Source organism: Epinephelus fuscoguttatus, linkage group LG18 (assembly GCF_011397635.1).
Source record: "Epinephelus fuscoguttatus linkage group LG18, E.fuscoguttatus.final_Chr_v1".
Classification (NCBI taxonomy): domain Eukaryota; kingdom Metazoa; phylum Chordata; class Actinopteri; order Perciformes; family Serranidae; genus Epinephelus; species Epinephelus fuscoguttatus.
The window spans coordinates 7,734,982-7,756,116 of record NC_064769.1 but is presented as its reverse complement, the minus strand read 5'-3'; the positions used below and the strand labels follow the sequence as shown (position 1 = coordinate 7,756,116).

The window sequence follows — 21,135 nt, the reverse complement described above, 5'->3', positions numbered from 1 at the left end:
ACTGTAAGATACTGTGGGTCTGTAAATACTCCACTAAATCATGGCAGACTTGTGCACGGACTATTCCAGTGAATGACCGAACACTAAGCAGCAGCTCAAGAGGGGTTCCCATGCCCAGAGCCTGTGAATATTGATTAGCAGCAGCAGAATAATCAGGTAGCGTGAGGGGCAGCATGTGAGCGGGGGGCCTGAAGCCCGGCGCTGTGTGCAAGGCATGCAGCGAAGCAACTCATGGCAGGATAGGGGAGCAGGTGGGTGGATGTAATTGGCAGAAGAGAGCCCACAGTCACGTCTCCTCTCTCCCACCTCGTATACACCAGCTGCTAAGGTAGTGCTGGTTTCTCTTCTCTCTCTCCCAGTTTTTTCCACACTTTACTCACCTACAGTACGTCTCACTAAAAATGGCCTCCTCTCTTGTTCCCACCCTCATCCCTTTCTCTCCTTGTCACTATGAGCCGCCATTGATCCCCGTTAATTAGAAAACAGCACAAGAGCATGAGGGTGTTGTGTGATTTAATATCAGTGGGATTTATTTTCTTTCATCATTGTTGCACCCTTTATTTTAACTCCACATATCATAAATGTGTGTGTGTGCGCGCGCGCATGTTTTGGCGTACTTGTGTATGCTTTTGTGTGACATGAAGCAAAGCAAAAAAAAAAAAAAACATTAAATCTTATTTGGTGCTGAGCAAGTTGTAGAGCCTTTAACTGCCTACTTAGTTGTTCAAAATGGAATCAGTCTTGTGCTGTGTGGTCAGAGAAACCAGATCCTTGAGGGCAGATTGGTTGAGTCTGCTTTTATAGTGAGTAATGCCATTAATTCCAGCAGTAATGACCAGAAGGATGATTGAGAACTGTAGTGCACTGCTGCAGGTCAATACTCACTGCGTTAGAAAGCATGGTGCTGATTAGTAATTAAACTCTCTGCGATTGCACCTAAAATGTAACCTTACCCCTGACCTCGACCGTAGATCAGTTCTTAAATGAAATTATATATAGTTCCTGAAGTAAATCATCATTTTTCATAAACACTTTTATTCCAGTTCCGTTATTTATGAACCTGCTGCCTTATAGGAAGAAATCAGCTCTGTTAGTTCCTTTTTTTTCTGGACAGTTGATGTGATCAGCAGACGAGCAACCTTTGGCCTCCAGTTAACCTCGTCAGAAAGCAGGACAAATATTATCTCAGGCCTTCCTGCGAGAAAAGAAGAGGTGTGGAAGCCAGGAACACAAGACGGCGGGGCAAATAATTCAATAGCAATTTCTGAAAGGGAACAAAAATACATAACCTCGCTCTCTGCCTGAAACAACACTGGATGGAGTCTGCATCTCGTGATACCAAGACAAGAAAACTTTCTTTACCAACTTTTTCCCTCACATTACTTGAAATAATAAACTCAGAAAAACTGAGCTGAAAGAAGACTCTTCCTGTTCATTTTATTCCTTTTATAGCTGCACTCTTTTGTCTTTTATTAACAACATACAGCACGTCCTCTCACATAAACCTGCTGAACTCTTACAACACAGCTTGTTTCCTTTCCATGTGCTGCATTAATTTCCCCTCACAGCTGCTTCAACTTATTGCCTTTTTGATTTAATTGTCCTTTGCAGCTTAAGAAGCTTGTATATGTGTACCTGGTGAGATATGCAGAAGAACAGCAGGACCTGGCTTTGCTATCCATTAGCACCTTCCAGCGGGCCCTTAAGGTAACATCTCTACTTCTTGTCACTGTCTTTTTCTCTTCATTATTACTAATATGGTAAAAAGCTGTCTTTTCTTGCAATATGTATAATATATTATTGCTGAGATGTTAACTGTGTTCTTTTTGTTTTTTATGTATGACATTAGTGTTGTTGTAGTTCCTAATTACGACTGGGAAAGTTGCATGTAATCTCTAACCTCGATTTTCTGTGAAATGCTTCAGATACTTAAAAAATAATTAGTAGAAAACATTCTTTCACAAACTGACACAAGTGGGTTTTTGTATCTCTGTGGCAGGACCCAAATCAGTTGATCCGGGCCAGCGCACTGAGGGTTTTGTCCAGTATCCGGGTCACCATAATTGTCCCCATCATGATGTTGGCCATCAAAGAGGCGTCAACTGACCTGTCCCCATATGTCAGGAAGACGGCGGCCCACGCCATCCAGAAGCTCTACAGGTACAGTTCTGTGCATCTGATGTTGTTCCTGCTTTTGGCAAAAAATAATAAGAATTCAGATGTAGTAGCTGCACTCGTTAGTTGACTGGCTCTCCTTTCCACCTCATTTCTAAGCAGTTAATACAGTAAATATTGAGTAATGTTGATATAAGGGGTTTTGCCCTGCAGTTATCTTGCTCTTATCAGTGGAGTCTTTCTGAGACTGGCATGGATCAAAGATTGAAATAAGAGCAAACTAGTAAAACTAAGCTGGAATGGATCAGTTGCACATTTAATTTGATGGTTGGTATCAGGGGATAGCTCTTTACAAGAGCAGGGCTGTCTCTGAAATCTGTTTATTCTATGGTGCATTTTATGTGTACATATATATATATATATATATATATATATATATATATATATATATATATATATATATATATATATATATATATATATATATATTAGTGCTCTGGAAATTTCCCACAATGAAACCAAAAAAGTAGCATCCATTGTAGGACCGCAACTAATTATTTTCTTGATAAATAATTAGCTACATTTACATGCACACTAATATTCTACTATCATTCCCAATGTGACAGTATTCCAGACTGGATTGGGGTCATGTTAACAGCATATTCCATTTGGATACTATTCTTGTTTTAGGAGCATTCTTTGGACATGTTGACAGCGCATTCGGAATATGCGTCTCAATTGGGTTTTTTACTGCAGTTTGCAACACACCGCCTCTGGCCTATTTACAGTCAGCTCTGTGTGTTGTCAGAGATTCGTTATACAAAAATAAACTCACCAATAGTTTGCAAAGCTGGTGTGGAGATGCATGCCCAAAAGAAAAACCCATATTATTATACAACACACATACTTTTAAACATTATAAAAGACTTAGATACGTGCTTGCATTGCTGACATTTTCAAGAAGGTGACTGAAGGAATGAAAGAGGGAGGCTGTGTTGTGTTGTCCAACAGTTCCGCCAAAACCTATTTTGACACAAAAATGCAAAATGGCACAAGCAGCTCTAGCCATTCCACTTTTTTTTTTATTTGACACTGTAAACGACATGTCAGGGCATGGTGATTGGAGTGAACATGGCTGCATGTCTTTTTATTGAGACAAGGACCTATCATTTCATTGTCTCATATACATTTTCCTTTTTTTTACATTAAAGTTCAATAGTGATAAAAAGACAATAAACTGAAAGGACTGATTTCTAGATACTATACATCGACCCCTTACATCTACATGAGTATATCAATACTCCACTCCCTATGTGCCCCTACATATTTACTTACATGCACACATATACTATAAACACTTGCATACCAAGATCTGTCCACACATTTTCAATCAGTCATTTCAAATAAAACAAGAGAAGAAGAAAGAGGAAAAAAGGAAGTCAAGAAATAATACTAATACTAAAATGAATAAATAAAAATGAGATCATAATAATTAAAAAAGAGAGAAAATTTAATTAAACAAAGGGGAAAAAAATCAAAACAGAGAAAATGTCTGTTTTCTGTCCCTTTTTTCGCTTATGCACACCCCTTGTACCACATGTCATACAGTATATATCTACTTCTGTCAAAATAGATATTTAAGGAATTATTCCAGTGAAACATCTTATAACATTTTAACAAACTGTTGCGATGAACCAAGGGATTTCTTGGTGATATGTATGCAATCCAGTTTTCCCAGATTCTATGAAATCTGCCCAGTTCTAATCAGGAAGAAAAAGTCAATGTCTCCATCATATATGTATGTATGTATGTATGTATGTATATGTATATATATATGTATATCATTCACCCAGTACTCAGTCCTCAGTGCCTCTGTCTTCTGCAATTTTCTGGTAATAGCTTATTTAAAAAAACAAAAAACAAAACATTTTTGGTTAGCCATGTGAGCAGTTTAGTACGAATATCATGTTTTTTGGAATAAAGAAAATAGTGAAAGCTGCCTGCTATAATTTTTCAGAGCCCTAGATGAGGTATTCAGATATTGTTTCATTCAACCACCTGTCCAAACCTTCCAAGCATGTGCAGTGTACAATTAGATACAACGCAGCAAACCATCATGATTTTAGAATTTGAATTTTTGACATTTTGGGACATTTTGCTTGTAAAAGGATTAATTGATTATCAGAATAGTTGCAGATTAATTGTCTCCCCATGTGCTCATCCACTTGTTGTAGCTCTAGTCCATGGCATGACATGTACTAGGGATGTTCCGATCTGATGCAGAGCTATTCATTTGTCAAGCATATACATTAGATTGATTTAAATAACTTTTAATGCACTTGAAGTCTGCACTGTGCAGCTGTAATATCTTGGAAAATAGAAGTATCAGATCAGGACTCAGTATGGGCAGATACTCAACATTTTATTACTCTGTAATTGGTGGCATAAAAACTTGAGTTGGACTTCTAGAGCATGAACAATCCTTTCTGCTCACATGCAATACAGTGCATTTTACAGATGTGAAAATGAATAGTTGTGAAACACTGTACCTGTCAATGAGGATGCAACGTGGGGCCCAAGTGTCCAAAATCTGACTTTACTGCTCTCTACAGACTAAAGCACTGAGTGTTCATTATATAGAGTCATTGAACAAGACTGGTCAGTCTTTGTTTAGATTAGAAAATAAAACCTGCTCATAGACAGTTGATGTGATACACAGGCACATCCGTATTCTGAGCACACAGAGGGGACATAATTAAATTTGTAAGTCTATCAAGTTTTCATGTTATGTGAATAATTGCCATTCCTTAGCTGACAATTTGTCTCTCTCACTCTCTATTGTCTTCAGCCTGGATCCAGACCAGAAAGAACAGCTGATCGAAGTGATAGAGAAACTATTGAAAGACAAAAGCACAGTAAGTACAGGCTGAGCAGTAAGTGCTACTCAGTTTAATTTCCCATGCTGGGGAACGCAGACCACTGGAGGGCGCCCCAGTCAAAGCGATTCTCCTCTCAGCTCTCCATCCCACAGCTCATTCGGCAATGCCATGGTTTGTTAACACCCACTTAAACCCACACATCTTCAGATGCTCCTTGTTAAGTGTCCATTTGGAAGGAATTTTCGCACTGATGCTAGTGTCAGCTTAATTTTCTCAAAGGCCAACTTCTTTTCTTTTTTTTCCCTACAATGGACCATAAATGAGTTGGATTCTCAAATTCTGTGTTTAGGCCAGTCACAGACACAATGCAGGCAGCCCATTAGGAGTCAGTAGGCAGCACATTAATTTGAGGAGGTCACAGTGAATACTAAGGGTGTTTAAATGCCAATTTCAGATATGTAGACGTTGGTCTCAGAATGCAGAGTATGTTGTGTTTGGACGTGCCAGTCATGCACAGTTTGTTGTAATTATGTATTCATAGCGTATACCTATCATTATACAAACAAAACAAAGCAGCTTAGGCCAAGGGGGGGATGGAAAGCCCAGTACCAGATGCATAGCATATTTAGCCCCAGACGCTAACGAAGACAGATGACTTCTCCCCCGTTGGAGCCCACATTGTGAGGCTGGGGACAGAGAGAGAGGGCACTATCATCACACAGACACAAGAGCACTATCAGTCTGTGATGAATGGCAAAAAAACCCAAACATAGTGGACACTTAATAGCTATCAAGTGATGCATTTTTATGATGCTAGGACGATACCATGTAGCATTTAGAAGTCCCACAACGATGGCCAGGCTTCTTGCCATTTTATTTCTATTTCTTTATGCTGGCAGTAACACTAAGCAGTGTTTCCCTGAGATCAACTACCTTAGAGGGCTAGTGAGGACATGGAACGCATTTTAATTAATAGCTAATAAGTAAGATAAGCTTTAAAGGTATACTGTGTAGTAATTGTCAGCTACTGTTTGTAAACCGTGTCATAGCAAAAGTGAAGGCAAGAAAACAACTCCAGATTCACTCTTGTTTTGGAATGAGCTTTGTCCGCTTGCCATTTCGCCCCTCTATATTTGCGTTATTTCAGCACTGGGTCTGAGACTTTTGTAGCTTCCTCATGGATGCCTTCTGCTTTCAGTCTGGCACCTGGTCGCTACCTTCTCAAGTCTCAACCTCACCTGTGCGCTGTGCCCAGGAACATTCCGAACACAGCAAATTATGAAGAAAATAAGAAAATACCGACAGAGGGCAGGATTACCGCTACTGTTGTCACGATACTGATGCTTTTACCTGCCTGAATATCTCGATACCAATACTGAAATGATATCATGACAAAAACCTAAAACTTCACTAAATCGAAAACTAGAAAATTTCCTCAGTGGAAGAACCAAGGAGGAGTATTGAGTCATTTGTGTTTAGTCTACGTTAGTGCACTACTGTAGAGTGCAGGCCAACAATCCTGGAAGTGTTAGACTTACAGTTAATACCATTTATGTGTATTATTTTCCTGCCCAATAAAATTGCATTTTATGTGCTGTTAAGTGTTTTCTTGTTAGTTTCTTTTTCATACATGTAGTTGTGTTTTTTCCTCAGTAAATCAGCACATTAAAACACTGTTGTTCCCAAAGTACAATTGTTGTACGATTATTGTACAATTTTTAACGGCAGGGTATTGCAATATCTTTCTAGTGTTGGTATACCTTGTAGCATTACTGGGGACAGTAACTGCAAAGAACTTGACACTGATATTCTTTGGTAACCGGAGATAGTTAGCGATAGCTACCAGGGAAAACAAAACAGCTTCTCTCTTCCTGTTATGGTTGCACAAAGATTGATGCACTTCCTTTGTGCTGTAAATCGAGCCTTGATTTTACTGGGAGATCGTACCCATTGACCTAGTGGCAACCTCCGAGGCTAAGAAATGAAGCCAGTCCAGAAGTGCCAAAAATGGCAGTTCCTTGAATGGCCACTTGAGGCTGGCTCCAGAAGTGAGTCAATGCCCATAGCCTGCCATGTTAAAATCCCCAACTTAACAGCAGAAATAAACATGTTTACAGCCTGGTACAAAAACACTTTTGGTCTCTGTAGCTAATTTCAACATTCATGACAACTGTACAGGGGGTGAATTTTTATTTAGCTCACACATTTATATTTTATTAAGGCTAAGAGTTACGCATAATGACGGGCTTAGCTGCTTTGAATGACAGGCTGTCTGCTGAGTCAGATCCACCCCTCGCTCCTCCACAGCTCCACCTTCTCATCCAAATACGGTCACTTCTGGCTCCAAAAATCCAAGATGTTGACAGCCACAATACCAAACTCGAGGCTTCGAAATGGAAGTCCACAAACCAATGGGCGATGTCATGGTAGCTACGCCTGTTTTTTGTATATAGTTAATGACTGATGCTCACTACTAGCAATACAGAGCTTTCAGTCTGCGTTAATAATGCCTCAGTTCCATCAAGTGTCCTAGTCCTAATGTTATTAATTACACCTGTGCTTGTCCTGCTGTGTCAAAATGTGAAAAAAAAAAAAAAAAAAAAGCTGTCGTGTCCTTACTTTACCTTTGACATGTTTAGGTTTATGACACAGTTGTACTATATCAGACCTTAATGAATCAGTTTAACTGCAAATAAGTTAATTAATTTAGGTAAATGCTATTTAGCTGATGTCAGTATGCTGCCTGTGGAAGAAGGAAACATTTGGTTATTGTTCCAGTTTGTAACATTGTCCAGGCCTCTTGACATTTACCTTTACAGATGTGCCTGTTTGGCTAAATGGCTGTGACACACGGGGGCCCTGCTTATAGGCAGGATGGTTTAAAGAGAAAATGGGAAGGCCCGATGACAGAGACAACATAGGAGTTTGTGCAGCTGTTTTACCGTGATGGATCTATTATCCAGCCATTACAAGATAAATGATCGATCCCTCCCACCACCCCACCCCTCTGCACCCTCTGCAAAATTGAAATGAGAACAGAAAGGAGGAGCAGGGGGCGGAGGGGGGTACTATGATCAGGTGCTAGGTGAGATGCCCATTAATTTAAGAGAAAAAGGAGGGAGGAGGAAAAGAGCAGGAGAAGAGCGAGAGAAGGGAGGATAGGCCGACCCCACATCGGGCCATCAATCAAAAAGGCGCACGTTGTCTGTGGCGTGATGACCCAGCACTCTCTGCCTCTCTGGCACCCTAATTAGAATTCATAGCAAAATAGATGCAAGGAAACGGTTTGGGCCCTTCATAATTTTATAGGAAATTTATTGTTATTAGAAGAACCATTTGCTTAGTGTGATTTTTCCATTACCAGCTTGTCACGCAGGGTAGATAATATGGTCGAGGAGGGGGAGGAGGTGTATGAACTCCATAGATTGGGGTGTCAGTTTTGTTGATGGTGCATGTAGTTTACCTTGGAGCTATGTCTAATGGGGGAAGTTGGTGGAGAATGCACAAAGCCTTGCGGCAGAATCCACATGCTCACGAACAGTGCTGCCTGTAATAGCCTTAGAGACAGGAGAGGCCTTGGGAGAATGCCAGGGGAGTCAAAATACACACCAATACAAGCTTAAAGCACATACATTCTAATTGACTGCTTTGAGTATGTTTATCTACAGTAGACTATTTTGGAAGAAATATTAACTGAAAAGACCAGCTGTGTTTCAAAGTGCTGCGAAGCTACTTTAGCATAGATATGTGCAAGCCATAATTTTGTTTTAACTGAACATCAGTCACTGTAAACACTTAGTCCCTATTACAACAGATTATAACATGTTAGTGATACACCAATTGTGAAACTCTGTTATACAGTACATACAGAATTATTAAACAACCTTTAATATAACCTTCTTTCACATGAAAAAACATAAAAAATAAGTGCTATGAAAGCTTCTTACTGTAAATAATATATAAAACCTGCATCTCTTATACCTGTTTTATATTGCTGTAAAAACATCATCAAATTTCTCCTTGACCAAAAACTACATTTTACAAGATTACATTTGAACACAGCTTACCTTTACCAAATACTCATTTTCAGTGAATAGAGACTGAACACATCATAATATAACTCAATGCAACCTATGTTAGCTGTTAGTTCTGGCCACCAGCTGCTAAGAGCTAATGTTAACTAGCTTTCCTCCTGCCGACGTCAACACAGATTTGTTCACAATGTAGCATTATCAGGGAAAAAATAGGGTGTGTCCTCTGAAGTGTTAATGGTGAGTTTACTGCATCCTTTTGTCCCAAATGCACCCTTGGGAAGATCTCTGCTCGTGCCAAACATGTTTTTCATTGTGTCCGGGATACAGATTTGCAAATCCTATGATTGTCAAGGAACAACCCACCTTACTACTCCTATTATTGGCTAGCACTTGTTGCCTTCATTGGTTTGAGTGGTTAGGTTCAGGAAAGAAGAGTGAAATTGGTCAGGGTTAGGGTAAGAACGCAAGGGTAAGCCCATCAGAGGCAAAGTTAGGCCATTCTTTTGCTACGTGAGGATTCGAAATTCATGTTCAGGATGACGGGACCCCAGTAGTCTCAAGCCCTGTATTTTAGCCTGCACAAAATTGACGTGACACAACAGAATGACATGGGCCACTGCCATCAGTGAATATCATCTTATTTGCTGGTGGTCAACAAGGCGAATATTGGCCGATACGAAAAGTTGGCTGATAAATCTGTGCATCCCTTATTGTGTTTTGTGGATTATCCAGATTAATTTATATTCAACTTTTTTGTTGGGTTGGGTCAGAAACCTCTTTTTCACAGCGATATGACTAGATAGTATGTTCAACACCAGGTCCCTGAAACTTTCAAACTGAACTGGAACACAGCCATCGTTGAGCTCATAATGTCTGCTGTGAAAAAGGTCTAAAGAGTTGAGAGTGGCCTTTTGTGTGTGTATAATTTGGCTAAATTTTAATTTATATAAACATCTTTACTCAAAGCAATTTAAAACAATATTGTGCACAGCTTCTCTAACTCAAACGAGGTCAACTTAGTAATTTGAATATATATGGAAGAAAACTTCACTGAATAGCACATAGATCAAATAGCAAATGTTTGTACTTTATCTGGTTTATCTCAAAAAAGTCCACATATTTACAAAAACTGTTTTATTTACCCTAAAACATGATTTATCCTGCTGTAGATAAATCAAATAAGACTCATTAGATACAGATTCAGAGTAGTGTAGTGTGTGACATATATGTCAATACAGAAATGCTACTGATGTATGTAGAAATAGGCCAGGGTACATAATTGCAAATTTCCATAGAGCTGGGCGATATGGGAAAAAAATCAAATAACATGTTTTCCATCATTTTCAATACTGTGACAGTGTTGTAGGGCTGGTTAACTTTTAGTGCTTTCACAAACTATGAGTTTTTTGGTGAATTATCCTTAGTAATGTGGAAATAGTGACTAAGTAGGTAGCAGTCTGGTAAGTTAAGCAAATTACATCACTCTACTGTAATGCAGCCTTCAATTCCAGACAACACTGACAATATTACGATAACCAAAATCTCGGACTATATCTAATCTCATATTATGACATTGATATAATATTGATATATTGCCCAGCCCTACTTCTAGTGATACTTTCACATATATATGTTTACTTTTACTTTAATTTTAAAAGTCCAGTGTGTATGATTTGGGGGGATATACTGGCAGGAATGGAATATAAATATTCACCTGAAAATTGTATTTCGTGTCATTGTGTTTTTAGTTCCTGAGAATGAGCCATTTATAGCTACATATGGAGTGGGTCCTCTCTGACGAAGTTCACCATGTTGTTTATACAGTAGCCAAGAACAGCAAACCACACACTGGCTCTAGATAGGGCCAAAGGGAATTTTCACATCGGCCACAAGCGGCAGCCTCCAAGGCTTAAAAATGGAGCCAGTGTGGAAGTGACAAAATCTGCAGTGCTTTGGATGGCCACATGAGGCTGACTCCAGAAACCAGTCAGTTTCCATAGACTGCCATATTTAAGTGCCCATTTTTTCAGCAGAAATAAACATGTTGACAGCCTGGTACAAAAATAGTTTTGGTCTCTACAACTAATTTCAACATTGATGACAACTGTACAGGGGATGAATATTTTTTAAAACTCACCTGTTCACATTTTATTAAGGCTTAAAGGTATGCATATTTAAGGGTGGAGCTGCTTCAAGTGACGGCAGTGGTCACTTCTAACTCCAAAAGCCTAAGATGGCAACCCAAATGCTGAACTCTTGTCACACAGAAGTTTCTGCTGGTTGCAATTTGCAACCTTGTCACTAGATGCCACCAAATCCTTCACTAGACCTTTAATGGTTGTTAAGATGTCTTGACTGTCAGTAAACACTTAGTTGCCAGTTTATTAGGTATGCCCAGCTAAAACTAATGCAGTCTAATACAATAAGAAATCCTCCCTACATGAAGGTTGTAATGTTTGGAGGATGCTGTTGGTGCTGCTGTTGAACTGTTTTGATATACAGAGACGTTTTTCTGTTACTTAGCTTGCCCTCATTGATATAAATGGGTTGGACACAATATTAGAAACACCTTTCAGTAGGATGCAACAATATTTAACAGCACCACAAACTGCAGTCTCCAAAGTGACACCTCTCTGAAACTCTGTCATGTATGATAACATGCATTTTCATGCAAGACTGTTGGTATTAAGCTAGCTTTATCATGTAATTACTCTGGTTGGCTCTACCTGCAAGTGCTCAACTGTAACTAGAATTTCTGTGGGTCACTCAATAAATCTAACTTCATTCATCAGTGTGATACCATAAAATGCAGTTGTTTGATCCTCCAGTGATCCATTCATCAGTATTAGTGTGTGAATGTCAGAAAAGCTAACCATTGCTCAGATATAAGGTCCAGAATTCTCAGAGAACCCACAGACAGCAGCCGTGCACAAACACACATTTCATACACACACACACACATACATGGACACACAATCAATGCAGGCTCATGACAATGCTGATGGGTAAATGCTGTGGGTTCCCACAGGGCCACCAGGGGCCAGGAGGCTTTAATTGGGAAGACCAGATTCTGCTCCCTTTCTCTTCTTCTTCACCCTCGCCTGCCCATGATAATGCTGTTTGCATATTAATACACCACAGTGTCACTCATTCAGTCTCAGTCAGTCAGCGAGCCAGCAGGCAGTTGGGTGGTGGGGGGGCAGGCGACAGCCAAATGGGTTTTTTCCTCCTACCAATAAAACATATTTGATTATTGGCTCTCTCAGCTGCTGATTCCTCCTTGTCCTTTCTTTGTCAATTGAACATGAAATGAGTTTTGTACCTGAGGAAAAATGTAATTTACATAAAAATATGAGAAACACTGTCATTGATGGATCTCTTTCACAGGGTTGTGTGAAATAAGTGAGTTAAAACTTTAAGCGCAGACGCCCTTTTTTAATTATCTACTAACTACTTAGAGGTTGAAATGTGTGTATTGCAATCAAAGTGGTAAATTGTGTGTGTGTTCTTAAGTGCATTGATGGTACTTTTTTTGACCAGGGTCATATCTGTTTACCAGTCTATTATTTCTCAAGAGTCTATATATTATGCCTTTTTTTTAGAGACAAAATTATATTTTAAATTTGTCTTAACAAATCTGCTACTCATCTTCACAACTTCAATTCATTCGAATGTTAATTCTGGAGAGAAATGCATAAAGAACAGCAGCAGTTCCCTCATCGGTTTCTCTCTGTTCTTCTGCTTCCCTTCATTGTTTTCTGTAGTTGGTGGCTGGCAGTGTGGTGATGGCTTTTGAGGAGGTGTGTCCAGATCGCATTGACCTTATCCATAAGAACTACAGAAAGCTGTGCAACCTGTTGGTGGATGTGGAGGAGTGGGGCCAGGTGGTCATCATCTCCATGCTGACGCGCTATGCCAGGACACAGTTCACCAGTCCTTGGAAGGAGGTGAGGCACTCATTAAAACCAATGAGGATCCAGTCCATGAAGCGGCAATTCGCAATTGCCTAGGTGCCCAGACAAGGTAGCAATTACTGGTCATGTGAACTTCTCAGTTGCCAGAATTATAAGACACATTATTTTAACACATCAAATATGCACTGTCTGTCTGAATCCTGTTTATGAGTGCAGCTGTCTGATCTTTAAGGACAAGTCTGGCGATACTTCATTATTTAACAGATCCCATTAAAAAACAAAACAAAATCAACAATAAACTGATCCTACTAACAAGTAGGGGTGGGGGAAAAAATATATTCTTGGATGCGGATGTGGACGATTCTGCATTGATTCACAAATGTCAATAATTGATTATCAAAATGTTATCTAAATGTTAGTTAATGATGTGATATTGATGAATGAAGGAAAGAATCAGAACTCAACGGTGAGGGCAGTGCAGCATCCGGACAGTCTACACACTAGAGTTAGCCTATCTTGTCATTTATCTTCAGAAAAGGCAGCAGTTGTAAGCTTGTTTTAATTTAATGTCTAAGTAATTACCTTTGTAAGGCAAATGTGAACTATATTGTGAATACTTTCTAATCCACGCCATCACCCAAAGACGAACGTTAATGGAGCAGAGCAGTGATCAGCAGTAACGTTAACAAACGAGATAGACTGACCAACACACGCTGCAGCACTAAACAACTTAAAACAACTCTGTGGTGAAGAAAACAACTCTCTGCTCAGTCTGTTTCACCTCAAAAAACCCTGTGCCCAGCCTGCTCAGCGTCTTGGCTTTCCCCGGAGGTAACAGTGCAGCAGAGTGGCTGCTCTCGCTGCTGGAGACATTTAGTTAATAACAACGAAGCGGAGCATGCCGCCTCTCCCTCATTTTGTTAATCTCATACAGGCAGGAGACTGAAAGGTACCTTTAGATTAATTTATTCATTAATAATGCAGTTAACTTGTAAAAAAAAAAAAAAAAAAAAAAGGCTGTAGACCATTTACGTTAATTGGCATTTATGTTTCATAGGTAGTGTATTTCAGTGTAATATGGACACCAGTGAAGGGTTTGGCACACAGTACATACTGTGTATGTGTTTTTAATATGCTAAAACATTTGCCTATGTGAGATATTTTAGTGATTTTAGGTCACTACGCTGGCATTAATATCCCACAGTGCATTAGTGCGAGCAACCACAGATGAATACGATCCGACTGGCAGCCCCTGGACTAAAGGCTAGGGAATGGAGGCATTTTGACTTCTTTTTTTGTGCATCACAATGCATCTGTAATCATTTTATTATCACATCATAGCCCTCTGAATTGTAATCAAATCAAATTGCAAGGTTAGAAACACATCAATGAGCCACACTGTTGTAGTGGGTGACACTCTCCTTCATTAACAAAGACACACACACACTGTAGTTCATTTCGACTCCTGCTGCCACAAATACCCGCTAGATATCCAAATGGATAGTGGATTAATCCTCTGCTAAAAATAGTACCCAAAGAATACAATATTTACCCCTGTTTGAGTAACGTTTGCTGAAAAGTACAGTTCCCAGCTGTTCAAGGAAATTACTGAGCCTTTTTGAAAAATGAAACTATATTTCTGAGCCATTTTTCAAGTTAATATCTGTAGCAGGAACCAATGGGCTTGGACAACCAGGCTCAAAAAGTATTTAGAAATGGTTTATTTTGGTCTTTCCATGTGGTTTGTTGACAATACAAAAGAGATTAAATTCCACCAGCCTTATTCTTTATAAATATAATTATGCAGATGGATAATGAAATGTGAAATGAGAAAGCCAATAAGTCTTTGTATTCAGTATCTGGATTGTATTATAGGAGTTATTTAGATTTACAGTGGGGGTGGGTGATGTGGTCAGAATCTTCTATTATGGAAAATGTCATTTTATGTCATGGAGACGCTATGTGTCACTGTACAGTAAGTGTTTCATTACCACACAATATTTTCTTCTTTTATTTGGAACTTCCATACAAACAAAAAAACAACTGCCTCATTTAATACAAGTTTAATACGAGTTAAAAACAAAGACTCAAATCAGTAAAAATAAAATTATTCCAGAATGAAAGCTTTAAAATTGTTACATGTCTCTGTATTTACAATATCACTCTCGCACTCCATGTCTGCTTAAATTACGTTACCTTGGGAGGCAGCTGAATTTGCAAGACAACATGAGAATCACAAGATCATGTGAGAATCCATCCCTGATTTGCTACATAGTCGCCCCGAATAGCTCCCGTTGTAGAAATGGTTGATAAATCTCTTGTGGTGGCCACATGTCTGCTGTGGCATGGTATATACTGTCATATTGCCCAACCCTAATTAACAGTCTTTGTGTTTTTGAATTATTTTTACACATATCACAATACTGGATGTCCTTATAAAATTTGTTTCTGGGTACATGTGGCTCTATAAACACTGTAAAAGGCTCTATACTGTATGAGAGAAATTCAGAGAGTAATTGATTCTTGAGGCATTGAAAAGACGTTACTATAATTTGGTTGGACAATAAAATTGAAGTTTGGGTCATTTTAGTTCACAATAATCCACTAAAAACCTCTTGTTTAGAGTGTTGTATTGTGTTGTTTGTGTTTCAGGGTGCCATGTTTGATGAGAACAATGAGAAGGCGTTCTATGACTCTGACTCTGAGGAGAAAAAAGACCAGACACAGGCCAAGCCTTACATCATGGATCCAGATCATAGACTGCTGCTCAGGAACACCAAACCTCTGCTGCAGAGCAGGAACACTGCTGTGAGTTAGCTGGACACTTAAACACAGACATATACAGCCATGTTCTAGCCATTAGGAGTAGGGGGTTTAAGTGTGTGTGCGCAGCTTTTTAACCTGTCGAGAGATATAAACATTGATCAAGGTTTCTGAGTGCGGCCTTTGCTCATATCTCACCGCTGTCTTAGAGATAAAAGCTACGCTAGTGCTGCTTCATGGACGTACATGCACTTTCAAATTCACTTTCCAGCATTAATACATTTCAAGATACCTTTCCTCATACAAATACACACACATACCTGCCATAGTGCACCCTCCAAGTTTAAAAAAAAAAAAAAAAAAAAAAAAAAAGAAAGATAAAAAACATAGTGAGTGCAGATCTCCATCACCCAGGAGTCTCAAGGTCTCTGTCGCTGTGTAGCAGCGGGAGGAAAAATGCTCCCAAATGAAAGTGTTGATTAAAATGTGACATGCTGTGTCTTTTACACGCGACGACACAGTGACATCCTCCATCTTCATAGACGCCTGAACCCTTTCATTCTGCCTGCAACGATGGACACACGTCCGCCTGCTATTTAAAGCCGCGCTGAAAAATTGCCTTTGTAGAGTCGTGTCATGAGTGCCTTTGTGGAGCCCTAAGAGATGCATGTGAGGGAATCTTATTTTAGCTTGGGTAGGCAGGTGGTAATATACTGATGGTAGTGTAATAATAATAATAATAGTACAGCACTTAAAAGTTATAAAGTGCTTTTCTGAGTGTTACAAAACAATGAAATCAAGGTAACAAAGTTCGAGAGTAAAAACCTGGGAACATGTTATGGAAATTTTTTGAAAATTAAAACAAACAATGACTGAAAAGCAGAGACATTACCCAGAAGCAGTGGTGGTGTTTGACTAAGTACATTTACTCAAGTACTTTACTGAAGTACAAATTTGAGGTACATATACTTCCCTTCAGTATTTCCATTTTCATACATCTACTCCACTACATCACAGGGGGAAAGATTGTACTTTTTATTCTACTTCATTTGTCTGACAGCTTTAGTCACAAAGGTGAAAACAGGCCTGTTATTCAGACACCATAAAAAGTTCATTTTTTTTTTTAGAGATACTTGTAAGACAGCCATGCAAACAACATGATGTTTTTGTAGAATATGATGCGTTGCTGTAGATGAAACTACTCAACAGTATATAAAGGAGCGAAACATAAAATGAGTGAAACATTGTGCTAATAACACTTACATTATTTAACTCAGCTAAGGTTTTTGATTGCAGGACTTATTATACTGGAGTCTTTTCAGTGTGGTATATTTCTTCCGCCTCTGCCTAGAAGCCTGACTGTAAAACGTTTCAAGAGGGATTAAACTAAACAGATAATTTAATCAATATCCAACTGTGTTTGGTGTGTTTTAGGTTGTGATGGCTGTTGCTCAACTCTATTGGCATTTGGCCCCCAAGCATGAAGTCAACATTGTCACCAAGTCACTGGTTCGGCTACTAAGAAGCCACAGGTAATGCAAAAGAAAGCTGCAGATCCATGTGTGCCTTCTCAGAGTTCACTGTATCTCTGCATCCATGTTGTTCATGTCTGAATATGTCGCTGTCTTTCTCTTCTGCTGCACAGAGAGGTGCAGTACATTGTGCTTCAGAATATAGCCACGATGTCCATTCAGAGGAAGGTAAGTCTGCTTCTGAGCAGCAGAACAATAACTGTGTCTTGATGCACTGGCACAATCTGCTGTATTAACATAAATTATCTCCAAACAGGGCATGTTTGAGCCCTTCATGAAGAGTTTCTATGTGAGGTCTACAGATGCCACACACATCAAAACACTGAAGGTAACTACCAATTTAAGTTTTTGTTCAGAAACAATTTCACTCTCTGTGGTTTATTATCTTTTTAGAAACCTGTGAAAACCGTCTACAGGAGAAATTCAGGTTTGATGATGTGTAGGAAAGATTGTTGAGAAATGCACCAATTATATGAACAGGGAGTCTGCACAAAAAGATGATCATTTGAGTTCAGATTAAAAGTACAAAACTGCATGATAGTCAGCACCCCAAAGTTCTCCCACTACGTGACACTGAAGTTACACACCCATTTGACTTAAAAGTACAAATTATGCTCCTGTTTTTCACTGTAAAAGCAAAATCACAAGTGTGGGAACTGTGTGTATTGACTTTGACGCATAGTTTCCTGCTTTGAAAATGAGTAATTTTAGCCACATATTTTCTGTTCTTTTCTATACCTACAAATGTTTTCTTCACTTTCACTAACTTGAATTTCTCCCGCAGATTTGTCACAAGCTTACAAAACGCAATATACTGCACAACCAAAAGCTTTAAAATAATTTTTGATCACAGTTTCACAAGCTCAGAATCTTTAGTTCAGCTACCTCATGCAAAAAGATGGACAGCAGAGATATTGGGTGCTGAGGTGGCTCCGCCCTCCTTGTCAACCCCACTTATTCTGTTTTGACTGCACCTTATCATTTTTAGAAGCCTCACCATTAACTGTTGACTTTTGACATGTGTATATTTTGAGTTTGTACTGCAACTTCTGCACATCACTTCCTTTCTTGATGAATAAAGTTTTGTCTTTTCTCCTATCTTAGTCTTGAGCTCATACTGTAACCAGCCTCTGCACTGTGATTTTTGTAGTTGGAGATCCTGACCAACCTGGCCAATGAAGCCAACATCTCCACCATCCTGAGGGAATTTCAGGTTTGTGTTTTGTTTCTTAATGATCCTCCAGTTACTGACATCAGTATTTCTTGGTATTACACTTCCCTATTGACTTTCAAACAGTTTCTTCTCTTCACTGTCTTTGTCTTGTCTCTTTTTCAGACCTATGTGAAGAGCCAGGACAAGGCGTTTGCAGCAGCCACCATACAAGCCATCGGCAGGTGTGCCACCAACATCTCCGAGGTGACTGATACTTGTCTCAACGGTCTGGTGCTGCTACTTTCCAACAGAGACGGTAAAATGCCATCAGTGATTGCAGATATCTGACTGTTTACCCTCATCAGTATATTAAGGTGCCAAGATTGGCCGGTGTGTTTTATCTTTACAGAGACTGTGGTGGCTGAGAGTGTGGTGGTGATCAAGAAGTTGCTTCAGACTCAGCCCACGCAGCACAGTGAGATCATCAAACACATGGCCAAGCTCTTCGACAACATCACTGTACGATTCATCGTTGTATTGTTCCTACTGTTGATCCTATTGTGTTTGTTCAACCTGAAAGTTTAGGCAGGAACAAATAAGTGTTGTAAAGAACTCTCAGCAACTGCTGCTCTTTCTCTTTGATTTGTCACACAAACCTGCAGGTCCCCATGGCCCGAGCCAGCATCCTGTGGCTGATGGGAGAGTACTGTGAGAGGGTGCCAAAAATTGCACCTGACGTACTCCGTAAGATGGCAAAGACTTTCACAGCAGAGGAGGACATTGTCAAGCTGCAGACTGTCAACCTGGCAGCCAAACTCTACTTGACCAACTCTAAGCAGGTACAACATTAAAAACCATGTTTTGACCTGAACATGGAGCAAATATGATGCTAAATTAACGCCACCGATTCCTGAAATTGAAATGTTTTAATGGAGACCCATTATGCTCATTTTCATGTTCATATTTATATTTATATTTATATTTTGGGTCTCTACTAGAACATATTTACATGTTTTAATGATCAAAAACCACTTTCATTTTCTCATACTCTGTGCTGGAACACCTGTATTCACCTTCTGTTAAAGACACTCCATTTATTTCTGTCCAAACCCGACCCAAGTCTGAGAAAGTAGTAACTGAGCCTGACCTGAACCCCACAGGCATTCTGTTTTTAATGTTTGAATTTAACTTAAGCCTGACACAGTTAATGTGAGGAAAACACTCCACTCCGGTGCTGCTGCTGAAAAACTGAGGTGACCCCCTTTTACACTGCTCCACCCATTTCCTTGTGTCATTTTGAAAATGAATCAAAAGGTAACATAGCGAGGAAGCAGAAATTAACTGTACAGAAAAGTATGAAGGGCCATGTCAAGTAGGCTGAACTCCTGAACATCGTTTGGGAATATTTGTCTGAACCCGGCCTTTTGCACACAGGGATTTCTTTTCATATGTTTACCTCATTATACTGAAACTTTGGCCACATTTATCATGGACATCTTCTTCTTATTCTTCTTCCTCTTTCGGCTGTTCCCTTTAGAGGTTGCCACAGCTAATCATCTGCCTCCATCTAACCCTATCCTCTGCATCCTCTTCTCTCACACCAGCTGACTTCATGTCCTCTTTCACTACATCCATAAATCTCCTCTTTGGTCTTCTTATCATGGATGTCCACCATATAATTTTATAAAAATGGCAGTCAATAAGGAAACACATCTCCCCTTGTGAGAAAGAGATAATGTGGTTCCGTAAATTGTCCTTTTAAGTATTTTATTTCACAAGACGTAGCATTGTCTTGTAGTAACTGAACATTTCTGCAACTCAGAGCTAAATGCTCAGTTTAAATATAAAGCTGTGAATGAGACAGCTTTAACGTAATGGAGCATCACTGTGCGCAGCTTGGTGTCTACAGGCCCATTCAGCGAGATGGGGGTGATTTTGGCCCCTGAGCCGGGTTTATGAGCCCAGACGCTGCCTCCTCAAACGAGCACATCATTACACCTCTTGCTCCTCGTAATGTGTCGGGGAGGAAAGAGAAGGAAAGATGGGGGAGACAAAGACAATGCAGAAAATGATTTGGGTTATAATGCTGCCTTCACGGCAGCAGTAATTTTTGTTTTTATGCCTGCTTAAATAATATGTCAGCGCAAGTGCTCTGTCTTGCTGTTTTGGGCCAGATGAGGAGTTTTTCACTTATTCAGGAGAAATAAGAACCAAAACATGGGAATGAAGAGGACATGGAGGGAGTTATGACAATCCTTGCTCAAATGGTTGTCCATGTTGTAAACAGGGCTATATTCCAGCTTTATTGATTTATGGGAATGGCAAGTAATAGTTCAGTGTTTTTGGAAATATAATTGTTTTTCTTGCCAATATTTAGAAAAAATATACAAATAAAAACAAAAAAAAATAATAAAAAAATAGAAAAAGTACAAATATTTCTCGAGCAGCTAGTAATCACCGATGTTCAACTTTATCCCACCATACAGTCAACATAAATCAAGGTATGGAAGGGATATCTTGTTTTTTGTTTTTTTTTCTTTCTTTCTTTTCTTTTTCTTTTTTTTTGGAACAATAGCTGTCATGTAAGGACCTGTGTCCACATAGCGTTTTTCATTGGCAGAAAAGTGGTGGCAGGGCACAGGGGAGTGCTTCTTCCCAGCTCTTCATAAAAAAAGTGCTCCCATCACAATTTTAATAACGCACTGGGCATGGAAATGGTTGACTGCACGGTAAACAACAAGCTTA

The 21,135-nt window shown here is 39.4% G+C and overlaps 1 protein-coding gene across 3 annotated transcripts in view; it reads left to right on the top strand.

Moving 5' to 3' along the window:
• Window positions 1-21,135, top strand: part of ap3b1a (adaptor related protein complex 3 subunit beta 1a) — an 83,714-nt gene that overhangs the window by 12,532 nt on the left and 50,047 nt on the right. For all 3 annotated transcript variants that reach the window (XM_049603938.1, XM_049603937.1, XM_049603939.1), the window contains exons 4-15: window positions 1,612-1,707; window positions 2,000-2,160; window positions 4,964-5,030; window positions 12,793-12,975; window positions 15,595-15,750; window positions 17,140-17,237; window positions 17,351-17,405; window positions 17,494-17,565; window positions 18,388-18,450; window positions 18,574-18,706; window positions 18,800-18,909; window positions 19,053-19,229. In XM_049603938.1, the coding sequence (XP_049459895.1) occupies window positions 1,612-1,707; window positions 2,000-2,160; window positions 4,964-5,030; window positions 12,793-12,975; window positions 15,595-15,750; window positions 17,140-17,237; window positions 17,351-17,405; window positions 17,494-17,565; window positions 18,388-18,450; window positions 18,574-18,706; window positions 18,800-18,909; window positions 19,053-19,229 (1,371 nt within the window). The remainder of the gene's footprint in view (window positions 1-1,611; window positions 1,708-1,999; window positions 2,161-4,963; window positions 5,031-12,792; window positions 12,976-15,594; window positions 15,751-17,139; window positions 17,238-17,350; window positions 17,406-17,493; window positions 17,566-18,387; window positions 18,451-18,573; window positions 18,707-18,799; window positions 18,910-19,052; window positions 19,230-21,135) is intronic.